This window comes from Brienomyrus brachyistius, chromosome 9 (genome assembly GCF_023856365.1).
Source record: "Brienomyrus brachyistius isolate T26 chromosome 9, BBRACH_0.4, whole genome shotgun sequence".
In the NCBI taxonomy this organism is placed as follows: Eukaryota; Metazoa; Chordata; class Actinopteri; order Osteoglossiformes; family Mormyridae; genus Brienomyrus; species Brienomyrus brachyistius.
Window position 1 is genome coordinate 25,758,916 of NC_064541.1, and position 21,613 is coordinate 25,780,528.

The window sequence follows — 21,613 nt, forward strand, 5'->3', positions numbered from 1 at the left end:
GCTGCGTCTGACATAACATTTAACAGTAATTCTGCTGAAAGTTCTGAAGAATCGCCCTCCCACTGGAAAATCAGCTTTCGCCGAATTAATAAGAAACGGCCCGGTTGGCCACCAATGGCAAGGGGAGGTACACAGCAATGTCCGTAACCACGGATTTAAGGCGACGTGGTGCCGATCGCGGATGTATCGCAGGGCGTATGCCCTGTAAATGCGAAGACAAGGCGTGCGGTCCGGCGTCTCTCGGCCCCCTTCGGCACCTTCGGGTTGCTGGGGTGATGCTTTTGTTTACCCACAGTCACGTGTTTAAATGTGTTTGCTATTGCGTTTCCCATATGTGAGCGTCAGGACCATGAGCTCTCCGCTGCATCTGCTGGCTAAAAGCAGGAGAGTTCCTCTCCCTGACGTCCAGGGCAACTGGTAAGAAACGTGGCTTGTTTGGAACAATAAAAAATATATATAATCATCCGATGGCTGTGGCGGGGCTGTGATCCAGTGAGTTTTTTCTGCAATAGGAACAGAGAACTGCTTCCGAGAGACAACCACGCACGTAAGCACACTGTCTTACTGTTCATTCACATGATTTTTCAGGAACAATGCAAGAATCCTAGGTGTTTACATGGTTTACACTCTGATTTAGTTGTAATTGCTGTTCTGAACATCAATGACATGGTGCTGTGTGTGATTTGAGCACGGAGCTGTGACGGCGGGTGGCGTCTCCCACCCCCAGGGGTACGTCAGCCGGCCCCCGGGGTCACTGGGTTGTCCACGTCGCAGTCAAAGACCACACGGAACGTGAGCGCCAGCAATGGTAATTTTAGATTTTACATTTGAGGTGACTACTGTACAACAGCGGAACCAGAAATTACAGTGTGGATGGGCTGACAGAAAGTCAGCTGGCTGGTTCTGTAATAAAGGGAGCTGAAAATCATTTTACTACAGGCTACATGCCTGACTGGTAGGAATTTTGGGGGATGGGGAGTTCAAACACGTTACTTTATCATGCGGCGGGAGCCTGCCCGCCTCTGCCCGCCTCTGCCCGCCTCTGCCCCCAGGCTCCGGCCTCAGTGACTTGGCACTGATGTCCACCATGATGCAGAAACTGGGCCAACTGGAGCACAAAGTTCGCAGCCAGGCCGTGGAGATCCAGCACAAGGTGACTGGGATATAAAAAATAATGTTTTGGTCTCTGAGCAAAACGCCTGGATGCGCAGTATATTCCCTAATATGTCGAGACTCGGAGTATTTGTCAGTATATTCCCTAATATGTCGAGACTCTGAGTATTTGTCAGTATATTCCCTAATATGTCGAGACTCTGAGTATTTGTCAGTATATTCCCTAATATGTCGAGACTCTGAGTATTTTTGCAGTATATCCCCTAATATGTCGAGACTCTGAGTATTTTTCAGTATATCCCCTAATATGTCGAGACTCGGAGTATTTTTTCAGTATATTCCCTAATATGTCGAGACTCGGAGTATTTGTCTGCCTCTTTCATTCTCTTTCTTTCTTTGCAGGACAAAAAAATATCTGTCCTGGAGGAGAAGCTGAAACTCCTGCAAAGCCCAAAAGGTAGCCCCTGCCACCCATCCCCCCCCACACACACCCACCTCGGGGAGCTGTTGGTACAGAATGCAGTCTGCTCACGTAGCTCGTCCTGTTTGTGGTGCCGCAGAAGAAGCCAGCGAGCCCAATCGAGTGCAGGACCTGGAGAGAACGTGTCTGAGCCTTCAGGAGCAAGTGTGGGAGATGGAGGTGAAAAGGGAGAAGGTTCCCTTATGCTTAAGTTTCACACCGGGGGGGCCTGGGTCCAGCACCCAGAGGTCTGCACCTGTGAGCTTCTAATGTAGCTTCTCTAGAGCCATATTTCCCAACCCAGTCCTTGGGGGCCCCTAGCCGGTCCTCGTTTTTAATCCCTCCCAGTTCCTGGCAAAAACCTGGACTGTCTGGGGGTCGGGACTGGGCAGGGAAACATGGCTTTAGAGAAGCTACATTAAAAACCAGGAGGTCATGAGGTATAGAGGAGAACCCATCATGAGGCTCCTCTGAAATGTGTGTTTAAAGTCCACTGGGCCACGAGGGTCTCATGTTTTAGTTACACCGAATCATCTGATTGGATGAATCAGGTTACAGACGTGCGAAAGTTACATCTGTTTTTTTTATGTAATACACTGACGCTTGTACAAGTGAGAGGTGACAGCAAAGCTTGGAGTCACAATGTGGGATCCAGTATTTACCTGCAGTTTTTGGGGTTAAGGGCTTCCATCAAGGGTCCAGCAGGGATTTGACCCCGCCACCTTCTGACTCCAAACCCACAGAGCAGTTTATACGAAGGTTATCTTTTTAATGATGAAAACCCAAGTTATTTTTAATGCCTCGTTGCAGTATCACTCGCCTGCACACGAGATACACTAAGTGCTAATAGTGTGTGGTCTTCCGCACAGCGCTTCCTGAATGACTATGGCATGATCTGGGTGGGCAGCAGACAGGAGAGAGAGCTGGAAAGCAGAGAGGAAGGCCGAGGAGACTGCCAGGCAGGGCCCTGTGCTGCCTCCATCTGGCGCTCTGGTAGGACTGTGCTATTTCAGTTCTCGGGCAAAGCTCTTTGGCTGAGCTTTGGCTTTTCTAATAAGCCGACCTAGATAAGCGGACCATTTTTCTCAGTAGTAGAATTTTCATGGATTCCTGGATGGATCTGGTTGTGTGAACACGAGTTTCGTTTCTGTGCTTTAAAACACCTGCTGAGCGGCTTCCCGGCTCGGTCACCAGAGAAGGGTGAGGTGCTGTTAGCAGTGCTTTGTTATAAAGGCTTGCTGTTTGGCTACCAGGTCCATAACCTGACCGATCTTCTCTAGCAGGCACCACTGTGACCAGGAACTTCTGTGTGAACTTTGACCTGGTCCTCCAGAGCATCCGGGACCTGAACATTCTGGCCGGGGAGGGGGAGTGTCGTGTGGAGGTCACTAAGGGGGGGGCGCGTCTGACACGAAAAGCCCCTGTACCCTCGGTCCCCATCACTCTCTATAAAAATGGTATTCTGGTGTTTGAAGGCCCCTTCCGCGCCTTCCAGGAGCCCAGCACGCAGGTACTTCTGATCTTGGACTGCTGCTCTAATTGGACACTATGTATCAGCCATGACGACTAAGACTGACCTGTTAGTTGAGCTATAGAATATCCAGTTTGTAAAAGGGTCAGACTTCCAAAGTTAAAATTAAATGTTAAAGGGTCACATAAATCATATGATTGCTGTGGGGTTGCACGTTGCTATGACGTCACTGACGTGAGACGGTGTTCTTTTCCCTGACCCCCCCCCTCCCACCCCCCGGTATTTAATTTCAGCAGATCGTCATGGACCTGATGGATGGGTATTTCCCGTCTGAAATGCAGGAGAGGTTTCCAGATGGGGTCACCTTTCAGGTTGGTGTGCCTCTCTGTACATTTTTTCCTTATAAGGAACGTGGCCACACATTGCAATGGTGCACCTTGAAATATATGCCTTTAAACAGATTTTAAAGTCCATCCACAACTTTGTCAGTTGTGTCAGTTGTGTTTTCAGATAGGACATTCAAATGAAAGTCCAGCAAAGATTTGAAACAGTAGGAATGCCTGCAGTAAGACTTGTAGTGCTCTATATAGACATCGGAACACCGGTGTTGCGTAGGTGGTCCTGCCCAATACCAGTCTGTCTGTACATTAGCATGTACCAACATGCTAATGCTGTTTCCACGTTATTTAGCTATTTCCATTCGCTGAGCAAGAAGAGAACTCGGATCGCTAAGTGCATATGTGATGCCTGCAGGTGACTGACAGGCGTGAGGAGGTCTTCAAAGGGAAGCCCAGGCAGACGGGGTTCCCGGGGACGGGGTACTCTGTGGGCGGGGCTACAGCAGCCACTGGTGACGGCACTGGTCAAGACCCAGAGAGAGCCGAGCTGCACACAGCGTGTCACATGACAGGTCCGCAGTCCGCTGTTCTTCCTCCTCTCCGGAGGATTAGTGCACATGTGTGTCTCTCCACAGCTGCAGACTAGCATGGTACATATGAGCAAATCAGAATATTACCTTAGCAAGGTTTAGGCAGTAAAGGTTCCCATATTTTAACTATACTGCCCGCTAGCTGCCCTGTCAGGGAAACTGCAGCTTGGAAGTGTGACCTCATATGAACCACACACCTAAGCAGGAAAGCAGCCAGAGACGAGGCTCTGCGGCTCTGCTCCTGTCTCTAGGTGGTACAGCAGCTGACGGCAGCGGGCACACAGAACGGTTTCTCAGGAGGCTGCCGAGGAAGGTGGTGAAGGCGGGCAAAGTGATAGACGTCCGGGACACTGTCCGGTCCGGCCTGCAGGTGAGACGAAGGTCTCAGAATGTTGCTGTGAATTCTGCATCAATATACCTGTTCTCTATGATCTTGATGGATGGAGTCCCATCTAAACATCCAACGGAGCTGAAGGAGCAGGATCTGTCCTCCATACTCACAAACGTTGTCACATGACCCACAGGCCTCGTCGGTCCACCCTGAGGTGACCGTCATAGATACGCCCACTCTGCAGGATTTAAAAACCCGGTAGGATCCCCCCCACACCTGAATGCTGCTTTACCTTTGTGTGAATAATTATTCATGCATTAACTGGCTTCATTTGGAATGGGCCGGAATAAGGCAACAGGCACTATCAGTGCCAAAGGAGGACTTTCGCACTCATACCTGCGAATATCCCATTAACTTAGCCGAACCCCACAGGTCAGTCGCCCCCGGCGATGTCACGTCCCTGCGTGTCCGCTCTGAGGACGGAGACCATACCTTTCTCCTCAAGATGCTATGTTCTGACACTATTGGCCAGCTGCGTTGCTACCTGGACATGCACAGGTGAGCAGACTGGCATGACCCAAACAAAGACCCATTTCATGGCTGTTATATCCAATAAGAGGCAAGACTGTTCTCTGCATCTGACATATGTGCAAAAAGAAAAATTAAAGGATGAGGATTTAGTAATTTCATTTGACCACAAGGTGGCAGTAGATACACAGTAGTAAACAGCTGACAGAATCTCAGATCACATAATAAACTGTAAACACATCCAGTGAGCCTTGCAGTATAGTTCTTAATGTTGACACATTTTTCAGATTTTGAATTACATACATACGCCTAACCCTCCAGTTAGTCACTCTTCATAAGAGGTGGTTATCGTGCACGTCAGTACCATAAGGCAGTGACTGGGGGGGACACTGCATGCTGTGAGCCTTTGAGTGTGCAGCTGCGCTCTCTCCATCCTCCTCTTGCTGTCCCCTAACAGAGGGCTACGCTGCACATCGTATGACGTCATAAGTGCCTTCCCGCTGCGTCGCCATGACGATAACGACCAAACGCTCCTCAGCTGTGGCCTAACGCCCAACGCCGTCCTGCTGCTAAGGATCCAGCCGCAGCCAGTGATGCCCAGACCCTCCGCCATCAAGGAATCTCACGGCAAGTTTAGGGTTAATGGTGACGTCGCACTTTAAAAAGGAAATTTTTACTTTTTAAATCGCACCACGCATTTCTGTTTTTGAGTACCGGAAACTTTGCTGTCAGCCTGCATTTGTTCAGGGTTTTATTCCACTACAAATGATGAATAATAAATGGTCTTTAAATCCGACGAGGTGCATGTGATGTTCTGGGCCAGAACGTAGACGTGGCGATGCGAGTGATTCAGGAAAAGGACAGCATGGCTTTTCCGTCACCCCACACCCATACTGCCTTCTGCAAAGGCTGTGCACCATCTCTCCTGTGCCATTTGTGCTTGTTTTAACCTGTATCTGAGCTCATACCGCTGCATACCCGAGTACAAAGGGGTGTGGCCAACAGCTGGAAGCTTTGCTGCAGTGTGACCATGACAGGCCCTTTTTTAAAGGTCATCTCACTGAGCATTATAATGGGTAATAAAGGCTGTGGAGAGCCTTGCAGTGCGTGCAGACCCATCCAGTGTTAGAGTGAGTCCTGTGACCTCAATTCACTTCACATCTGCTCTGTCAGACTGAGTGTGAGTCTGGCCAAAAACAACCCCTGTGGGTGGCTGCTGGAACGTGGGAGACAGATGTGGGACCTGAGCGATTAGGAAAACGCCCTGACACTGGTGTGTATATGAGAGACAGCTGTGGCATATGTTACCAGCAGCCGGCATGACCAGGGAAGGCATCACCCGGAGTGCTGATCCAAAGACTCAAAACCCAGCACGGGCAATCCCAGGTGCTGAACGTGACTCACATCAAGCCCAGGCTGCACTGAAACTCCGTGATGGACAAGCTGCTGGTAGACAGACCATCCATAAGAGTGACGCGCACGCAGGCCCATCCATAAGAGTGACGCGCACGCAGGCCCATCCATAAGAGTGACGCGCACGCAGGCCCATCCATAAGAGTGACGCGCACGCAGGCCCATCCATGAGTGACGCGCACGCAGGCCCATCCATGAGTGACGCGCACGCAGGCCCATCCATAAGAGTGACGCGCACGCAGGCCCATCCATAAGAGTGACGCGCACGCAGGCCCATCCATAAGAGTGACGCGCACGCAGGCCCATCCATAAGAGTGACGCGCACGCAGGCCCATCCATAAGAGTGACGCGCACGCAGACCCATCCATGAGTGACGCGCACGCAGACCCATCCATAAGAGTGACGCGCACACAGGCTTATCAAACACCGTAACTGTAAATGAATCCATATAACCAAGACAGAGGGAGACTCTGGCTCTGTTACCCATGTTACATTTCAAATATTTTTATTAGACAAAATCCACTGCGAAGCAGGACTCTGAAAAGCCCATTAACAATATTTTTCCAATACAGCGTGGAACATTTTGGGCGAAGGGAACCAAACTTTGTTCAGGGTCAAACAGCTGCAGCCAAGAAGAGGAGGAGCTGCCTTCACAGATGTCATTGGCACTAAGTCATACAGCAGAAAGGCTGCTTCCTGCCTGGTTCATATGGGTAGATCAGGCTCCCACTGAATTTATGAATAAGGACCATAAATGCAAACTAACGCCACCCCCACCTGATGGGATTCACTGCATAGCGGCAAAAAGTCCAGTAGAACTGTTTGCTCGCCAAAACAGCTTGGGGGATGGGATGCTATGTCTCCTCAAAATGCAGCGGATTGTCCTTCTGGAGAAGCACAGCAACCCTAAGCTCCACCATTAAGTGCTGAAAAGGTCCGCAATTTCAATGCTGCTTTGGAAAAATCGGAGGACTGTAATCTCCAAGGAATGAAAAGTACAATGGTAGCAGTATTATTTTCCTGTTAATTTGGCTTTTGACTTCCTCTTTGTAAACCAAAAATAGGTCAACTTGTGGTCCATGTTCTTCTATCTATCATACATCTAGCTTTTAAGTCAACCAATAATTACAGCTTAAGACATATTAGTAGAAAATTAAGACATTTAAACATTTGTTAAGGACCACAGACGATAACAAGGGTGGGGAAATGGTTACTGATTTGGGGTCAATTCCACTTATCGGCGCGTCCTTGATTTAACTGCGAACATGGTGTGTGTGTGTGTGTGCTTGGTTGGTGTTTTTTGGCATTTGTCCTAGCAAGGAGAAACAGGGCGTCTTCATGCCATCTTCAGGAAGTCCCCCACTGTGTCTGCCTCCACTGCCTCTGAAAACATCTTGTAGTCCTGAGAGAACAGCACACATGCACCTCATTAGTAACAGGGCATCTGAAGACCACAGACTCCTTGAACTCTTCCTTTCTCCTGATTTAAGTAGTTCTCTGCAACCATCAAAATTTCAATGACAAATGGCATTCAAAGTATCTGGATAACATTCATCTTAAATAAAGGTAAAATCAGTCTTGGCAACATCCTGAGTGCCAGAGGACGCCCCCCCCCCAGGTCCTCACCCCGCAGTACTGGTCACCATTGAAGATCTGGGGGGGCACGGCAGTAGGGTTCCCCGCCTTGCTCCTCATCTCCTCCCGCACCTCGTTACCCACAGAGATGTCGACCAGCTCGTAGGGGATGCTCTTGCTTTCCAGGATGCGCATCACCTCTGCCTGCTGGGATTTCACCTGTGGAGGGGGGGGGGGCACTAAATGATCACGGCCGTCTTCGGTACTTGCCACCAGAGTGGGTTTCTGGCCTCGTCCCCCCCACTCCCCTTTGAAACAGCACATGTCCCCAGCCGGGCCTATTCAAACCACCTGGATTATTTTTGTCCAAACAAATATGGCGTCATTTGAAATCTTTCTTGATCCCTGTCTGGTAAACATGTGCCAACATAAAAAATAAAGTGGAAGTGCACTTATTGAAGTTTCAGTTAACCTTTCAATATTCAATATACTGCTCAGAGCATGCAAGCAAGCGACAGGCAGCTAGATGCAGCCGCAGCAGGTCGCAGCAATGCATGGTGCATCGGCGTCACTCCACGTGCTTTAACTTAAACACTCATGTCCTCGTGTAGCCAGATTCCCTTCATGTGACCTTGCCTTTGGTCACCGCGAGCTTCACAGAGATGACGATCCTCTACTCAGCTCCCAATTTACCGAGTGAGTAAACAGACAGGACCCCAGACAGGACCCCCGCCGTCTTCTCCTCAGGCCCGCCCTTCCACCACAAACGGAACTCTCGCCTAAGGCGGAGATCTCTTTATCAGATTATTTACACCTTCATCAGCAAGCTTCAGGGATAAACTGCAGAGCACTACACCCATCATGGCTTCTCCAACAGGACCTGGCTTTTCGTCCTGTTCCAGAGAAGCTCGCGGTTTACCGTTTTTAACCCACCTATCAACGCAGCCTGAACCCTAAGGTTCAACTGGTACACATCCAGCGGGACAGTGGGACTCGCCTGTCCCGTAAGTGAACATGCTGCTCCAGTCCCAGCTTCCAGCAGTGAGACCGAGCTGAGCAACAGCATCCAGTTTTCTAGCTGGACATCAATGACCTCACCAGCCTCGTTTACTCAGAACCTGGTGCAATTCTGACACACTGGAATTGCAGTGAGTATAGTGATTTCCCAAATTAAAAGGATAAAAAAAAAAACTTTCCGAAGAAGTCACTATAAAAACAGCTGCAGGGAATCTTTTCCCCAAATATACTGTCACTGTAGTTATTTTAGATGGCATACAGACTTTTTTGCATACATTATTTTTGCATCCATCAACTTTTATATTTCAGATAAACAGACGGATGTTTAATGATACGTGTCCGGACGCGTACTGCTGGCATGATGACAAATGCGAAGAAAGAAACGTACAGATTACCAGCAGTCACGGGGGGACTTGAACGGAAGAGATATACCGAGACAGACCGTATGAACTTGTGAAATGAAGCCTGTGCGGACCGGACTTAAAGGCACAAGGCCTGGGTGTGAGAGCAGAGTCAGTCGGACGACACCGAGACTCAGCCTGTTTGCAGCGGCCTTATGTTGAAATCGCGGCTTCATAACAGTCCATCAAAACGCAATTAATGATGGGGGGGGGGACTCGCATCGCTCCTATTGCGGAACCCAAAGGGGAAGTGAAAGTACCTGACGTGCGCCGTACCCCGCCCAAATGAAAAGTATATTAAAAGGTGGTTGCGTGGGTCCAGAACCGGATCAGAATGTGAATAAAAGTGGACCCCCCCCCCCCCACCTCAAAAAAACAAACAAACACACACACACATAGAGACAGACAGAGACGCACTGAGACGCCAAGCTTCCGCCCCTCAGCTGCCCATCGTATCCTGGACTTTTCCTTAATCACGTTCATGGCGCAAAAACACATTGTGCACAAAACAGACGCCAAATAATTAGCCATCGCGCACCCCGGGACACCCCGCTGCATCACCCGCTGCCGACGCCCCGCACACGGGCTGCGCAGCCAGCTGACGGGAAGCTGGGTGTGTCCGAGCCCGTTATTTCTGCACAGTTCAAAACGCACTTAGCAAGTAGTGAAATTGCTCGAGACTCGGTTCCAGGAGGCGTCGGCCTGGCTTCGCCGGGCCCCGGCCCCTTACCTCCCGGGATGCAGTGACGGTGGTGTAATACAGCTTGACGCCCATCGTAGCCACCGAACCTTTGTTCCAGTGCCGCTCGCTGCCCTCCGCTACCCGTCCGGCCTCTGCCGCAAACTCCACTCGCCACGTGATTCTAAGGGACCAATGGCAACGTCGCGCTGTTTCCCTTAAAGGCACAGTATCCGCATGACACGCCTCCTCTCTGCTTATCTGGTGTGACGTAAAAGACAACGGCGCCTGTCTGCCATTCTACAGGCGGTTTCCCTACCCTTAGATAAAAGAGATTAAGCAGTAATTAAGTAACCATGGACTGCTGCTTTTACTGCAAAACTGATAGTTTTTCGAAATCGTGATCACAGCTTATTAATTTAGGCAACAGGTTTGGATAGCAAGGCGGAGTTACACGGACTGTAACCATCTAATGAACTTTATCCTACAGAATAAACTAGTTTAGTTAAATCTTTCTTGGATTCTGTCAGATTTAATGGCTATGTTTCACGCATTAAGAGAAAATCATTTGAAAAACAACCTTTATTTTTAAAGTGCAAATACAACTGATGACTAAAAAGGTACATTTTCCTGTACATTTCTTCATTGTGCAAAAATGTAAGAAAGGCTGGTTTGGCCGATTTCTAATTACTCATAGTAGAGATGCTGATACAATACGGTGTAAAGACCTCGGGCGTTAAAATGATTTTATATATTGCAGGTTAAACCTCTCTCACACACAAAAACTATTTTAGTTTCAGTAGACAATGAAAAAAATAAAGTTTTCAAAAGCAGGTAAGAAATATTCCCATCTTTCCTGGCTGGAAGAAACACTGAAGATGAAACAAGTTATTCCTGCAGTTATGACTCAACGGACAGAAAACGGCATCTGAGACTTCAGGTGAAACCCTGTGCTGACCGTATTACAGCGGAGGGAATTCTCTGTTAGGCCAAACAAAGGCGGAGGCTCCAGCAGAGCAAGAATGCTTCCCAGACAGGCTGAGGCAAGCAGGAAGCACAGCCAGAGAAAGGGGAGCATCCAGGCAACGTGGTGTAAGCAGCCTGAAGCGCGGCGGCCGGCCACAGGCAGCGAGCCACTCCCACAACAGGAAATGAAAGTGAGAACTGCGCCCATTCAGGCCCCCGATAACCTCAGAATCGCAAACGCTATTGAAATCTGCTTGAGAAACAAGGGGGTGGACATTCTCAACATGCTAACACATTAGCACGCATTTCCCCCCCACCCAAACAAACAGCCTGGTAAAAAAAAAGGGGCAGGTGGTCTATCCTCAGCCACAGTCCTGACGGTCACCCTTCCACACCCCCAGACAGCTTCATAGAGCTGAGCTGCCAATTCACAGGACGCTACGGACAGTTCGCGTCACCCGCTGGGGGTTCGGCTCGTCTTTCCGCAAACCTCCCCCCCATGATATATGCCCTGATACTGGAAGTGAACACCTCCTACAGTAAATGTCCGTGATTCACAGTGGGGAAGAGTGTAATGTGCTATTTACTGTAAATATGTCATAGGCTTCAAACCCAACTTGAGCACACATTTAGCCATGGAAGCAAACGGAGAAGGCGTCCGCTGACTCGCCAAATTCCCTGTCCATGCCAGCGTAACGTCACATTAATAATGAATATTGAATAATGAACCCAGATAGAATGGTAATGACATCCAAGCATCCAAACGTTCAACAGTCCGCTTCCAGTCTGTAAACTGTAAACACATGCAAACAGAGTTAATGAGGTAGAGCAAGCAGACCTTTAGTAATGCTGACCGGGGTATATCACGGCATCAGAGAGCAATGAAATGCGGAGAAATTAAAAGGAACGGAAGCTGGTGCAGACTGCAGCAGAAGAGAACCGCTCTGACCATGCAGCATTGTTACTGATGCGGGTACGGAGCGCGTGTTTCAGCAACGTGACACCGGCAAATGGGGACCGCAGAAGGACTCAAGGTCACAATGGCTCAAACTCTAAAGACAAGCTGGAAAAACTGCAGAGGACCTGCGTAATGAAACACTCTGTACTGCTGTGGTAGTTTAACTTTATAACAGGCAGCGGAAATAATAGTGAGCGTAGTGTAGAACAAGCCTGTATCAGAGCTCAAAAAGCCGTCCCACCATTACAGCCCAGTGATAAAAGGCAATACCATCTACACCGTAGGGCACACGGATAATATATATATATTCAGTTGATTGTCAACCACAACAAATGACTCCCCCACAAGAACAGGTGGATCATTCCAGATGCTGACCTCTCCCCCGCACCTTCAGGACAGTAGGCACTTGCTGTTGTACGCTGGCACTTCCAAAGGTGGGAATCCATGTTTTCCCAGGGGGTACTTAACACCAGAATGGAAGCTGGTGCCTGAAAGTTCCAAAGGCTGCTTCTTTAGGACGACAAACTCTGCAAGGTGGGGCTGGTAGGGCTGGTGCTGGTCTTCAGCAGGGTGACAGAGCCATGAGTCCAAAGTCCCTCCACCAAGCCTCATCCTGGTAGCCCGGCCCCCGCCCGACCAGCAGACGCGCCTGCGCTACTGTGTGATGCAGTTGTCGCCCATGTCTTGGGCGTAGCGGTCAGAGATGGCCGTGCGCAGCTCCTCCACGTCGTGTCGCAGCAGCTGCACCTCCGCCAGCTTCCTGCCCAAGGCCTCTGGTGTGCCCCACTCCTCTGCGTCCTCAGCTCCAGGCTGAGTGGCTGGGGGGGGAGACACTGCATTAGCATTCAAGACAGGCTTTGACTGCTAGCGAGTGTCCCTTGAGCTGCATACTGAGAGGGTCACCAGCAGCCTATCTACTGCACCACCACCTGCTCTGTAACAGCCTGTCCAATGGGACAAGTGCTGCAAAGCAATAAGACTGAATCACGCATGGAAAAATATACATTTGTGTAAGTGGGGAAAAAAGCCGCAAGCGCATGAATAACCCACAATAACATCCTACTTACGGGTGACTCCGAGCAGCAGGGAAAGGTTGGGGTCTCGGCCCTGAGCGCGCTGCGTTAGCACACTGCAGAGCGAGCGCAGGTCCCCCAGACACGCCTTCATCTCTGCGTGGAGATGCCGTGCCTGCTCTGCCCCTACCCCTGCCCCCAGCGCCCCGCCGTCTGTCTCCGCTGTGCAGAGGCGCTCCTGCAGGGTCAGGGTCTGCTCCACAAGCTCCTGGTTCTGTCCTGACAACTGAAACACAGGAGGCTTTCGAGTCACATGACCATCCATCATATGACTAAGTACTTGTCTATGAATTAACATGGAGCAGCCAGTCCATCAGTCCCTCACAGCTACTGCTGAGCGTGTTTAGGTTTAGAAACTCCATGGAACTTTCGGATACGGTACTTTTTCACATTAATGAATGAAACAGACCCTACATTTTACCAGAACATCACTAAGAACTCATAACCCGAAAGGCAGAGTTATTAATCGGTGTTAAAGGGGGCTTGGCTGGCTGGCTGACCTCCTTCATGGCACTGCGTTGCTGAAGCAAGCTCCTCTCCTTCACACAGAGCTCCTCCCTCAGCGCCTGGCTGGCGCCTTCCTCCTGAAGCAGCTGTTTCTCCAGCGTCTATAACAAGTGTACAGAAAAGGAATGAATCACGTTGCGAGACACAAGTCATGAGGCTCCCGCACTGAGGCACCCAGACACCCACCTGTATCTGTGATCCCAGTTGCTCAATCACCCGCCTCTCCTTGTCGACAACCTTCGGAAAACAGAGCAGTCAATAGGCCGTGTCAGAGCTGAGCATCTTACTGCTGACTTTCTGTACATTTACTAAAGAGGACGCACGAAACCCAAGAGGTACCGACACTGCCCAGGTGAGCACGTTCACTGCAGTGACCCTCTGATGATGCCACAGCGACAGACCCAGACACTGGAGCGGGCCGGAACCATAGGCAGGCCGGAACACAGCTGTACCTTCTGGAGCCTCTGGACCTCTTCCCTCAAGGCCTCATTCTCATCCCGCAGCTTCGCCACGTCCAGAGTGGGCAGCCGGACTCCATCCTCCAGGCCTTCACGGACTCGCTCCTGCAGGCTGATGGCAAGAGGCCCAAGATAGCACTCCTCCTGATCTCCCCAGGGCAAGGGGCATACCCCATGGAGACAAAGCCCTCCCAAGGCCGGTACCAGCAACATTAAAAAAAAAAGCATACATTTGCATGCAAAGGAAAATTCCAGTGCTTAGCAGACAGATTCCGCTCCCCGCTGTGACTCAGCATCCCAGCACAGACATTAGTCAGGGGGACATGATAGACGCAGCCACACTGCATGGAATGGAGGGCCTGCCTCTACAAGTGTATCACATGCTTAATTTTGCAAATATACACTATGCAGCTCTGCCTGGGGGAGGGGAGGCATGTCTTAAACAGATGGCAAGAACATACATGTTGGGGGGGGGGGTACCTGGTGACGGTGGTGAGCAGCTCCTTCTCCCGCTGTCTCTGCTCCTCCAGCTGCCTCCCCTTGTCCCGTACAGCCCCCTGCGCCTCCTCCAGAGCCGCCTGCAGCTGAGCCACCGCCTCTTGCAGCTGCTTAGCCTTTTCCTGCGCATCCTCAAGCTGTGATACGCAGATGGACGGGCGCAAGCACACACACACACACACACACACACACACACACACACACACACACACACACACACACACACACACACACACACACACACACTGAGCATTTTGCAGACAGCTGGAGGCTGGGTTTCTGAATTTTGGGCATTTTGATCTCCCATGCAAGTGTCACATGATGAACATCTCTTGCCGCATGATAGAGCCAGTGGGGGGGAGGTTTGAGCTATCAGCTCCTACCTGCTTGCTCTGGGCCTTGTAGTCCTCCAGGGTGGGCAGGTCGGCCAGGTAGCGCTCCAGTGTCTCCACGCGCTGCTGCCTCTCCCTGCTCACTTCGCATTCCTTTTGACATTTCTTCTTCAGGCTGTTGATGTGTTTGTCACGACTGCGGATCTATGGTTTGGAAACGATGGAGAAGACAAACTAAAGGAGGAGGACAGCAAGAGCAAAAACAGCAGCCATGGTTAATACTTCTCTCCAAGGCTGGCTTTGTGCCTGAACCTGACTTCTTACTCTGGACATGAACTACAGTTCCCATGCTCACCCTCTCTTCCTGTTTCTTCTTCTCCTCTGCATGCTTATGGGTGGTGTCACGCAGCGTGTCCCCCAGCTTGCGGGCCTCCGCCTCAGCCGCCGCCAAACGCCTCTCACTTGCGGCAACCTCCTTGGTTTGGGCATCGCTGCGCTCAGCAAACTGAGCCCGCAAAAAGGCATTCTCCCGCTGGGCTTCCTGCGGGCACCATGGCGTGGACGGGAGAGATGAGGACCCGTAACAGCCACACCCAGTGAACAACCACATGTGCGGCTGTGTCTGCGACTCCCTCACCTGCAGCCTCAGCAGACAGACGTCGGTATACGGGGCACCGCGTCCCAGCACGGCCCCGTGAACCTGCAGCTCACTCTCACGCAGTCGCTGCTCCAGCTGCACCATCTGCTGCTTCTGCCTGCGCAGCCAGGATTACAGTTAGCATGCTGTGGCATCTCAGCTTCACCGCCAACAAACTGCTGCTACACTGCGCACTGCTTGACATCAAGGTGCTAAATTTGTTACAGAATTGAAGTAGTCTCAGCGAGATCTTAGGAGCCTTGATCTGGAGGCAAACAAAAACGTCATCAATGTAAGAGTTTCCTGAATTCCAGCACACACGACCTGTGTGATTATTTAAGCTGCCATGTAAGCATCAGTCACCTCTCAATGATCAGTTCCTTCTCCCTCAGCAGGCCCTCGTTAACTTTGGCGACAGCGTCCCATGTGTGCAAGCTGGACGGGTACAGAGGGGGGAGCTGCCCCGAGCCTGCAGCCAGCAGCTGGAGGGAAGCACAAGGGTGTCGGCAGAGTGACATTATGTCTGTCCCCCCCCCCCCCCAAGGTGAATGAGCTCTACTCACCTTCATCTGCTCCACCTCCAAGCGCAGGCTCTCCAGCTGCTGCCATCCGCTTCCACTGCAGGGTCGCTCACGTGAAGCCTCATAGTCCTGGGCTACTGTCTCTGGGAGTCTCTGGGGGGCGCCATGTAGTACAGGTCTGGCCTCTGGTAACAGCCTGTACGCCGACCCAGCACCTGACCCCGCATCAGGACTTCCACTCAGGCCGGTCATTTGCAACCGGTAACGTGGGTCAGGGCAGAAGCTGCCCAGCAGCGCTGACTGGTTTAGCGTGGGCTCCACAGTGGGCGCTGCAAAGCCCTGGCCTTCATCCAGGCACGAGCGCTCAACAGCAGGGGGCAGCAGCGAGTGGTCCAGGCCGTTCACCAGGCTCCGGTACCGGCTCAGGCAGTCTGTCGCCATGGCAGCCCGCACCTGCTCTTCCAGATTGGGAGAGGACACTGACTTTGGGAGGGGTGAGGACTTGGTGCTGGAGGAGCTGGACTCCCGAGATGTGGAGGATGCAGTGGCTGAGCCTGGCTGGGGCTTGGGAGCCCCCCCGCTGGCCGTAGACGGCATGACATGGGCCGTGGGAATGGGAACCTGACTGCGGATGGGCTGGAAGGAGGGGCTGCCACTGGAGCTGCAGAAATCTGGAAGGGCACGGAAAGGGTGACCAGCCTGCTACAATGGCGGCATGCCCGCTGTTCATAATTCATACAGTACACTGAGTGGAGCAATTAAATACTATATACAGGGTCCAGAAAGGTTAATTCCAATGAACTTCAACATAATATATCACAATCCCAAAGACCCAATGATAAGGTCAGGCCTGCGCATGAGAGAGGCGAGATAGAATCCTGAATTCACCGTCATCTGTAGCAACAACCATAAGGCCCTAGATAAGAGGCTGGCAAACAAATATACAACATGGGGCTGCCAGGACCCCCCTGCCTGTGATCTGTAAATAGACGCTTCCGTTAAGTCAGAAAGCTGCAGAAGGCCGTCCTCTATCCACAAAACAAGAACGGAGAGGTTAAGAATCTACAACTGCGACAAAGGGACTTTATTCACTCTTTCATGTTTCAAGTTTTTTCTTTTAAGCTGTGCAATTAAGACCATCAGTCTGATGTTCTGCCACTGCACAATCCAGCCTCTGGTAAAATAAAGGGTTTATTGTTTTGTGTAGGACATCATAACTGTAAGAGAGGTAACAATAAAAGCTACAAGTAAAACCCTTCAACTTATGTGTTCAGGATGTCTGGCCTCAGTTAAGACAGACAACTGAGTGAAACAGACTACCAAACAAGGCAACACAGATGTAAACAAATGAACAAGCAATAATGCACAGGCTACCAAGACAAGAACAGCTGAAGATGACCCACGAAGCACGTCAAAAAAAGTGCAGATGTCATAGGACAGATCAGGCATAATGGAAAACAGAATGAACAGGTGACTGAACGACTTGGACCCAGCCAGGGGACCCTCTCACCTAGTCTGAGCAGGCTCAGAGAAGCTCAGCCAAAACATTTTTACCCCCAAGCCAGCGCTGGCCTCCAAGGCGTCGCATGCTAAGGCAAGAGCCCTCCGGCATCTCCTAGCAGCTTGGTCCAAAGTCAGCCAAACAACAGTCGGCCTGAATTCCAAAAGCCAAGGAAACAGCCTGGTTTGACACGCAGGTACAATCCCCTCTCCCCTGGTCTGCTTGCCCATACAGCAATCCGCTCTGTTCTGTGTGTGTGTATTTATAGAGCACTCTCAGGTTTCCGAATGCCTTGATCCACACAGGCCTCTTATTTAAAGGTCCCCCACTCCAGGTTTCATCTTGTCAAACATTTTGAGAAGGGACACAAAAGTAAAGCCACATCAGGACATGAAGTCCCCAAACTGCAAAACACACATTAAACTTGTGAGCTGAAAGCCAACAGGAATCAGAGAAGAGAGAGGAGGCAGACTGCTGCTCTCAGCTACAGAAACTCAACCCAGGACCTTGAGTCTCTTACAACACAGAGAATAGATTTAGCAACTGGAAAATGGACAGAGGTGCGTGCGCTGACTGAACTCTACGGGAAACACTGCAAACTGCCCAGGAGAACCTGATAAAAGATCAGCAGAACTGACCCAATCACAAGCAGACCTTCCCTCTTGCTCTTTGGGAGTACATGTATGAAACTGTAGCTATGTAATCTTCAAGTATAATAAGAAAAAATGCATACTGAATACTGTTATAAGAACTGATTCCGATGAAGACATTCCTGCGACAGGCATATGACTGAGGAAAAAAAAACCTTATTTTTAAAGTTTGTTTTGTGAATTAAGGTCTGCAGCACAGAAGTGATACGACCACTTCTCCAATATCGCTGGTCCATCACAGAAGCCACACCCATTTCTCAGACTCCTCCCTCATCGCTGTCTGGCCCAGATGGAGCCCGTGATCCTAAACCAGACTGGCTAATCTTCGTGTGTGTGAAATACAAAATGGAGAACCAAGGGAAGAGTGTTATTGCTGCTTTCTGAAGTCCAAGACGCCACAGCAATAAAGCCGGTTAACGAGGATGAAACTGCTGGGGGTATTCTTGGACAGGAATATAATCCCACTCTCTAAATCTCTAGGGTGCCTGGAAACAGAACAACCTCCCCCTGTTTATAAATATCCTGCAGTGTTACTTGGTCTTTTAGCATCACTAGTAACATTATTACTAGTACTAGTACTAGTATTTATGACCATTACATAAAAACACTTAAAGCACTTAGCTAAGCCTTGCTGAGGTTGTTTTACACAGTAGTTAGCCAACACACAAGAGCCAAAGTATATAGCGGTTAGCTGAGAGCCCCTAACCGGACACACAAGAGCCAAAGTATATAGCGGTTAGCTGAGATCTCCCAACCAGATACACAGAAGTCACAGTACAGAACTGTTAGCTGGTTGTTCCCACCCACACACAAAAAGAGAACAGTTCTGTTGCAAGGAGATCCAGGTTGAAGACTCAGTGCGTAATGGTACCCTAACGCCCTGCACTTACCTTCCATGCTGTCAGATGGAGTGGTACCCAGCCCAGTATCTCCACTGTCAGCAGCGCTGGGCTGCCGGCCAAACCGGCTGTGGACCTTGTCTGACACGGCCGGAGTCTGCCACTCCATTTCAGGGAATCCAGCACGACTGTCTGAGGGCAGCAAATACAAAAACACTGAACACAAGCAGGGGCATGGTGACATTCACAAACTGCTCTCATACGCACACTTGCATACATGCACGCACACCCATGTTGCATCATTCCTCAGAACTCTATACTGGACACCATACTTAAGTGGCTTTACCTGACAGTTTAGCCTGCTGACAACGCCAGTCCTGGTATAGCTGTGAACTGGTCATGTGACACACAAGAGACAGCTGTGGAAGATAAAACAGCCAGTGACTAAACCGTAGAGAATCCTGTAACACCCTTACGCAAACAAAAGCTCTTTAAAAAAAACGCTGGTAAATATCTGCCCCTAATAAATCACATCACAACAGCCACATGAAAAATGCACAAAAAGCAAATCCGATTCTTCCGTCATTTCCCATTCATTCTTCTAGCTTAGGGGTACCCAACATTTTGATGTCTGGGCACTGGTTTACATCGTACCAACATTTTTAGTTAGTGTAGTGTACATAGTGTTATTTCTTATTTTGTGTGTGTGTGGATGGGTGAATGCGAGGCAAAAACCGTAAAGCGCTTTGAGTGCTCGTAGGAGTAGAAAATGCGCTATATGAATGCAGTCCGTTTACCATTTATATTTATTCTGATATTTTAGAATTGCACCATTTACTTGAATGCCAGATACAAGACCGGCACAGTATTCTCCAGTCTGTCTAGTTTTCCATGACCCTCTCACTTATAGTCAATAAATAAAGTATTAAATCAATACAATTATAAAGAATTTGCCGAGACAGCTGACACACGGTAACTTTTCATAGAACGACAAAGCTGCCTTGAGGGGAAAAAAATTACAGATAAGCACACAAAAAAGGGTTAGGGTTAGTGAGATCATGTACTGATGATTGAGATCTTCTCAGCTTCCCGGAAAATGACTAAGAGCGAACATTCCATTTACAGCCACTGTTACGGGGAGGCCTAGCCAACATACAGGTTAGCTATTTTACAGCAGCAAGTTACTGGATGCTGTCCCTCATTTGCTCCGAGTAGATTAGACAGCTGCTCTCAGATTAGCAGAGACAGTGAAAATGTTAAAGCAGCACAGCTAACAGGAGAAAGACCTCGTCCAGGGCTCATGCCTGACCGCTTTTATCTCTGAAAGATCACCTTCTGCACTCGACTATGAATGTTTCATCATGTTTAATCATCACCGACTCCTCTTGTGTTTTGGTGGCCGTGACAACAACCGGCGAGCTGCAAGTAAAAACCTGGAAAAGGCTGAGACAGGCCTGAAGCCACCTACACCCAGAGATATTACATGATCTCCAGCAGCATGCCATAGGTGGAAATTCGGTGAGGAATTTAAAGAGTCTGGACACGTTTCTCTTCAGCCCTCAGCCAACACCTTGTTTTCTGAGAAGTCTGTGCCAAGGCCAAAAAAATAAGGCCATCAAAATAAAGGGAGCAGCATTTCCAGCAGAATGATGCTCCAGACATTTGGTGATGCCTGCTAGTCAAACCAGCAGGAAACCAGGGAAAAGGTTTCAGAACAATACACCAAACCATGAATACTCTCTCTGCAGGAGGAATCTGCTTCCAAAAATGTTTAAAAGGACCGGCAAAAACTGGAAAAGACGTTTTAATTAAATGCTTTGAGGTATATTATTTCAGAAATTGTACTAATGAAGTGAAAACAACGTAATGCTGCTGGACGTGGTCTAGGGGAGTCAGGAGGTTACTCTGGAGTACTATCCAAACCAAGTGATGCTCTATTTTCAATTAAACACTCGAATCCTGTCCCCAACCAGACTTTCACGGTCAGCTGTCTGTCTTCACCGACAATAAGACGTTTACAAGTCATGAGAGCAAACTTCAATTCCATTAAAATGCAGAAATACAGCTAGCCGGTGGGCTAAATTAGCCTCGTTGTCATGGAAACGTAAGCTCAACGGTCACCAGGACTCATCTAACGTTATTATTAAATCCATATACATACATGTGCTAATGGGTAACCCGTTAGAAACTTAGCTAACTAACGGCATCTTGTCTGAAACTCACTTTGTCTGTCCTCTGGTAAGAGTACAGCCAGTCAGCTAACTAGCTAAAGCCACCGCCGCTACACGAGACTAACAGCTAAGCCCAACAACTCTAAGCTAAACCCAAGCCTGACGACGCTGATTACGGCGATGAGGTTTAAACTTAAAACACGTCGACTTAAGTGGTGCACAACTGTAGACATGTCAACCCTGTAGCAAGTCAGCGTCTCGCAGAATACCCTTTTGCAAGTTTTTTTTAAGTTACAGTCAGAAACCAAAAGGTTCCCCCAAAAAAGAACTGAATCCTACCTTTTCATAAAACAAGAAATAATATAAAGTTGTTATAATATCCACATAAGAAACGTAAACAACTTTGCTAAGCGAATAAGTTACACACGTTTTCCAAGTACTTTTTGTCGGGCTAACCGTTAAAAATACATCCTACCCATTATTTATTACTATAGGCCGGTAGAAGTGTCAATCACACCGCCTTCATACTACTTCACCGCGGATTGGACAGAACAGTTGTCGCACCCGAAATTTGACTTGTTTTCAT

At 49.5% G+C, this 21,613-nt stretch overlaps 3 protein-coding genes across 10 annotated transcripts; 1 reads left to right on the top strand and 2 right to left on the bottom strand.

Moving 5' to 3' along the window:
• The first annotated feature begins 278 nt into the window (after positions 1-278).
• On the top strand, positions 279-6,659 carry LOC125749278 (UBX domain-containing protein 11-like). Of its 5 annotated transcripts, none has more exons than XM_049026371.1 (14): positions 279-417; positions 513-547; positions 689-808; positions 1,053-1,153; positions 1,516-1,570; positions 1,674-1,753; positions 2,443-2,566; positions 2,854-3,083; positions 3,338-3,415; positions 3,798-3,954; positions 4,224-4,342; positions 4,497-4,561; positions 4,736-4,861; positions 5,289-6,659. In XM_049026371.1, the coding sequence occupies exons 1-14, from the start codon at positions 308-310 to the stop codon at positions 5,491-5,493; spliced, it is 1,605 nt and encodes a 534-aa protein (XP_048882328.1). In that variant the 5' UTR covers positions 279-307; the 3' UTR covers positions 5,494-6,659. The 5 variants fall into 5 exon arrangements, with proteins under 5 accessions (XP_048882328.1, XP_048882330.1, XP_048882329.1 ...); XM_049026373.1 differs by having other exon boundaries at positions 3,341-3,415; XM_049026372.1 differs by having other exon boundaries at positions 2,857-3,083.
• Positions 6,660-6,729: 70 nt separating this feature from the next.
• Positions 6,730-10,124, bottom strand: LOC125749279 (SH3 domain-binding glutamic acid-rich-like protein 3). Its single transcript, XM_049026377.1, has 3 exons — positions 9,968-10,124; positions 7,871-8,038; positions 6,730-7,646 (listed from the first exon to the last, which is right to left on the bottom strand). Exons 1-3 carry the CDS (start codon positions 10,010-10,012, stop codon positions 7,581-7,583), a joined length of 279 nt encoding a protein of 92 aa, XP_048882334.1. The 5' UTR covers positions 10,013-10,124; the 3' UTR covers positions 6,730-7,580.
• Positions 10,125-10,480: 356 nt separating this feature from the next.
• Positions 10,481-21,606, bottom strand: LOC125749312 (centrosomal protein of 85 kDa-like). Of its 4 annotated transcripts, none has more exons than XM_049026431.1 (14): positions 21,592-21,606; positions 19,203-19,275; positions 18,908-19,048; positions 15,909-16,537; positions 15,709-15,827; positions 15,346-15,463; positions 15,064-15,249; positions 14,760-14,912; positions 14,359-14,513; positions 13,873-13,990; positions 13,607-13,657; positions 13,414-13,521; positions 12,908-13,139; positions 10,481-12,658 (listed from the first exon to the last, which is right to left on the bottom strand). In XM_049026431.1, the coding sequence occupies exons 2-14, from the start codon at positions 19,255-19,257 to the stop codon at positions 12,495-12,497; spliced, it is 2,229 nt and encodes a 742-aa protein (XP_048882388.1). In that variant the 5' UTR covers positions 19,258-19,275; positions 21,592-21,606; the 3' UTR covers positions 10,481-12,494. The 4 variants fall into 4 exon arrangements, with proteins under 4 accessions (XP_048882388.1, XP_048882386.1, XP_048882387.1 ...); XM_049026429.1 differs by lacking the exon at positions 21,592-21,606 and adding an exon at positions 21,367-21,512; XM_049026430.1 differs by lacking the exon at positions 21,592-21,606 and adding an exon at positions 20,189-21,332.
• Positions 21,607-21,613: the final 7 nt, after the last annotated feature.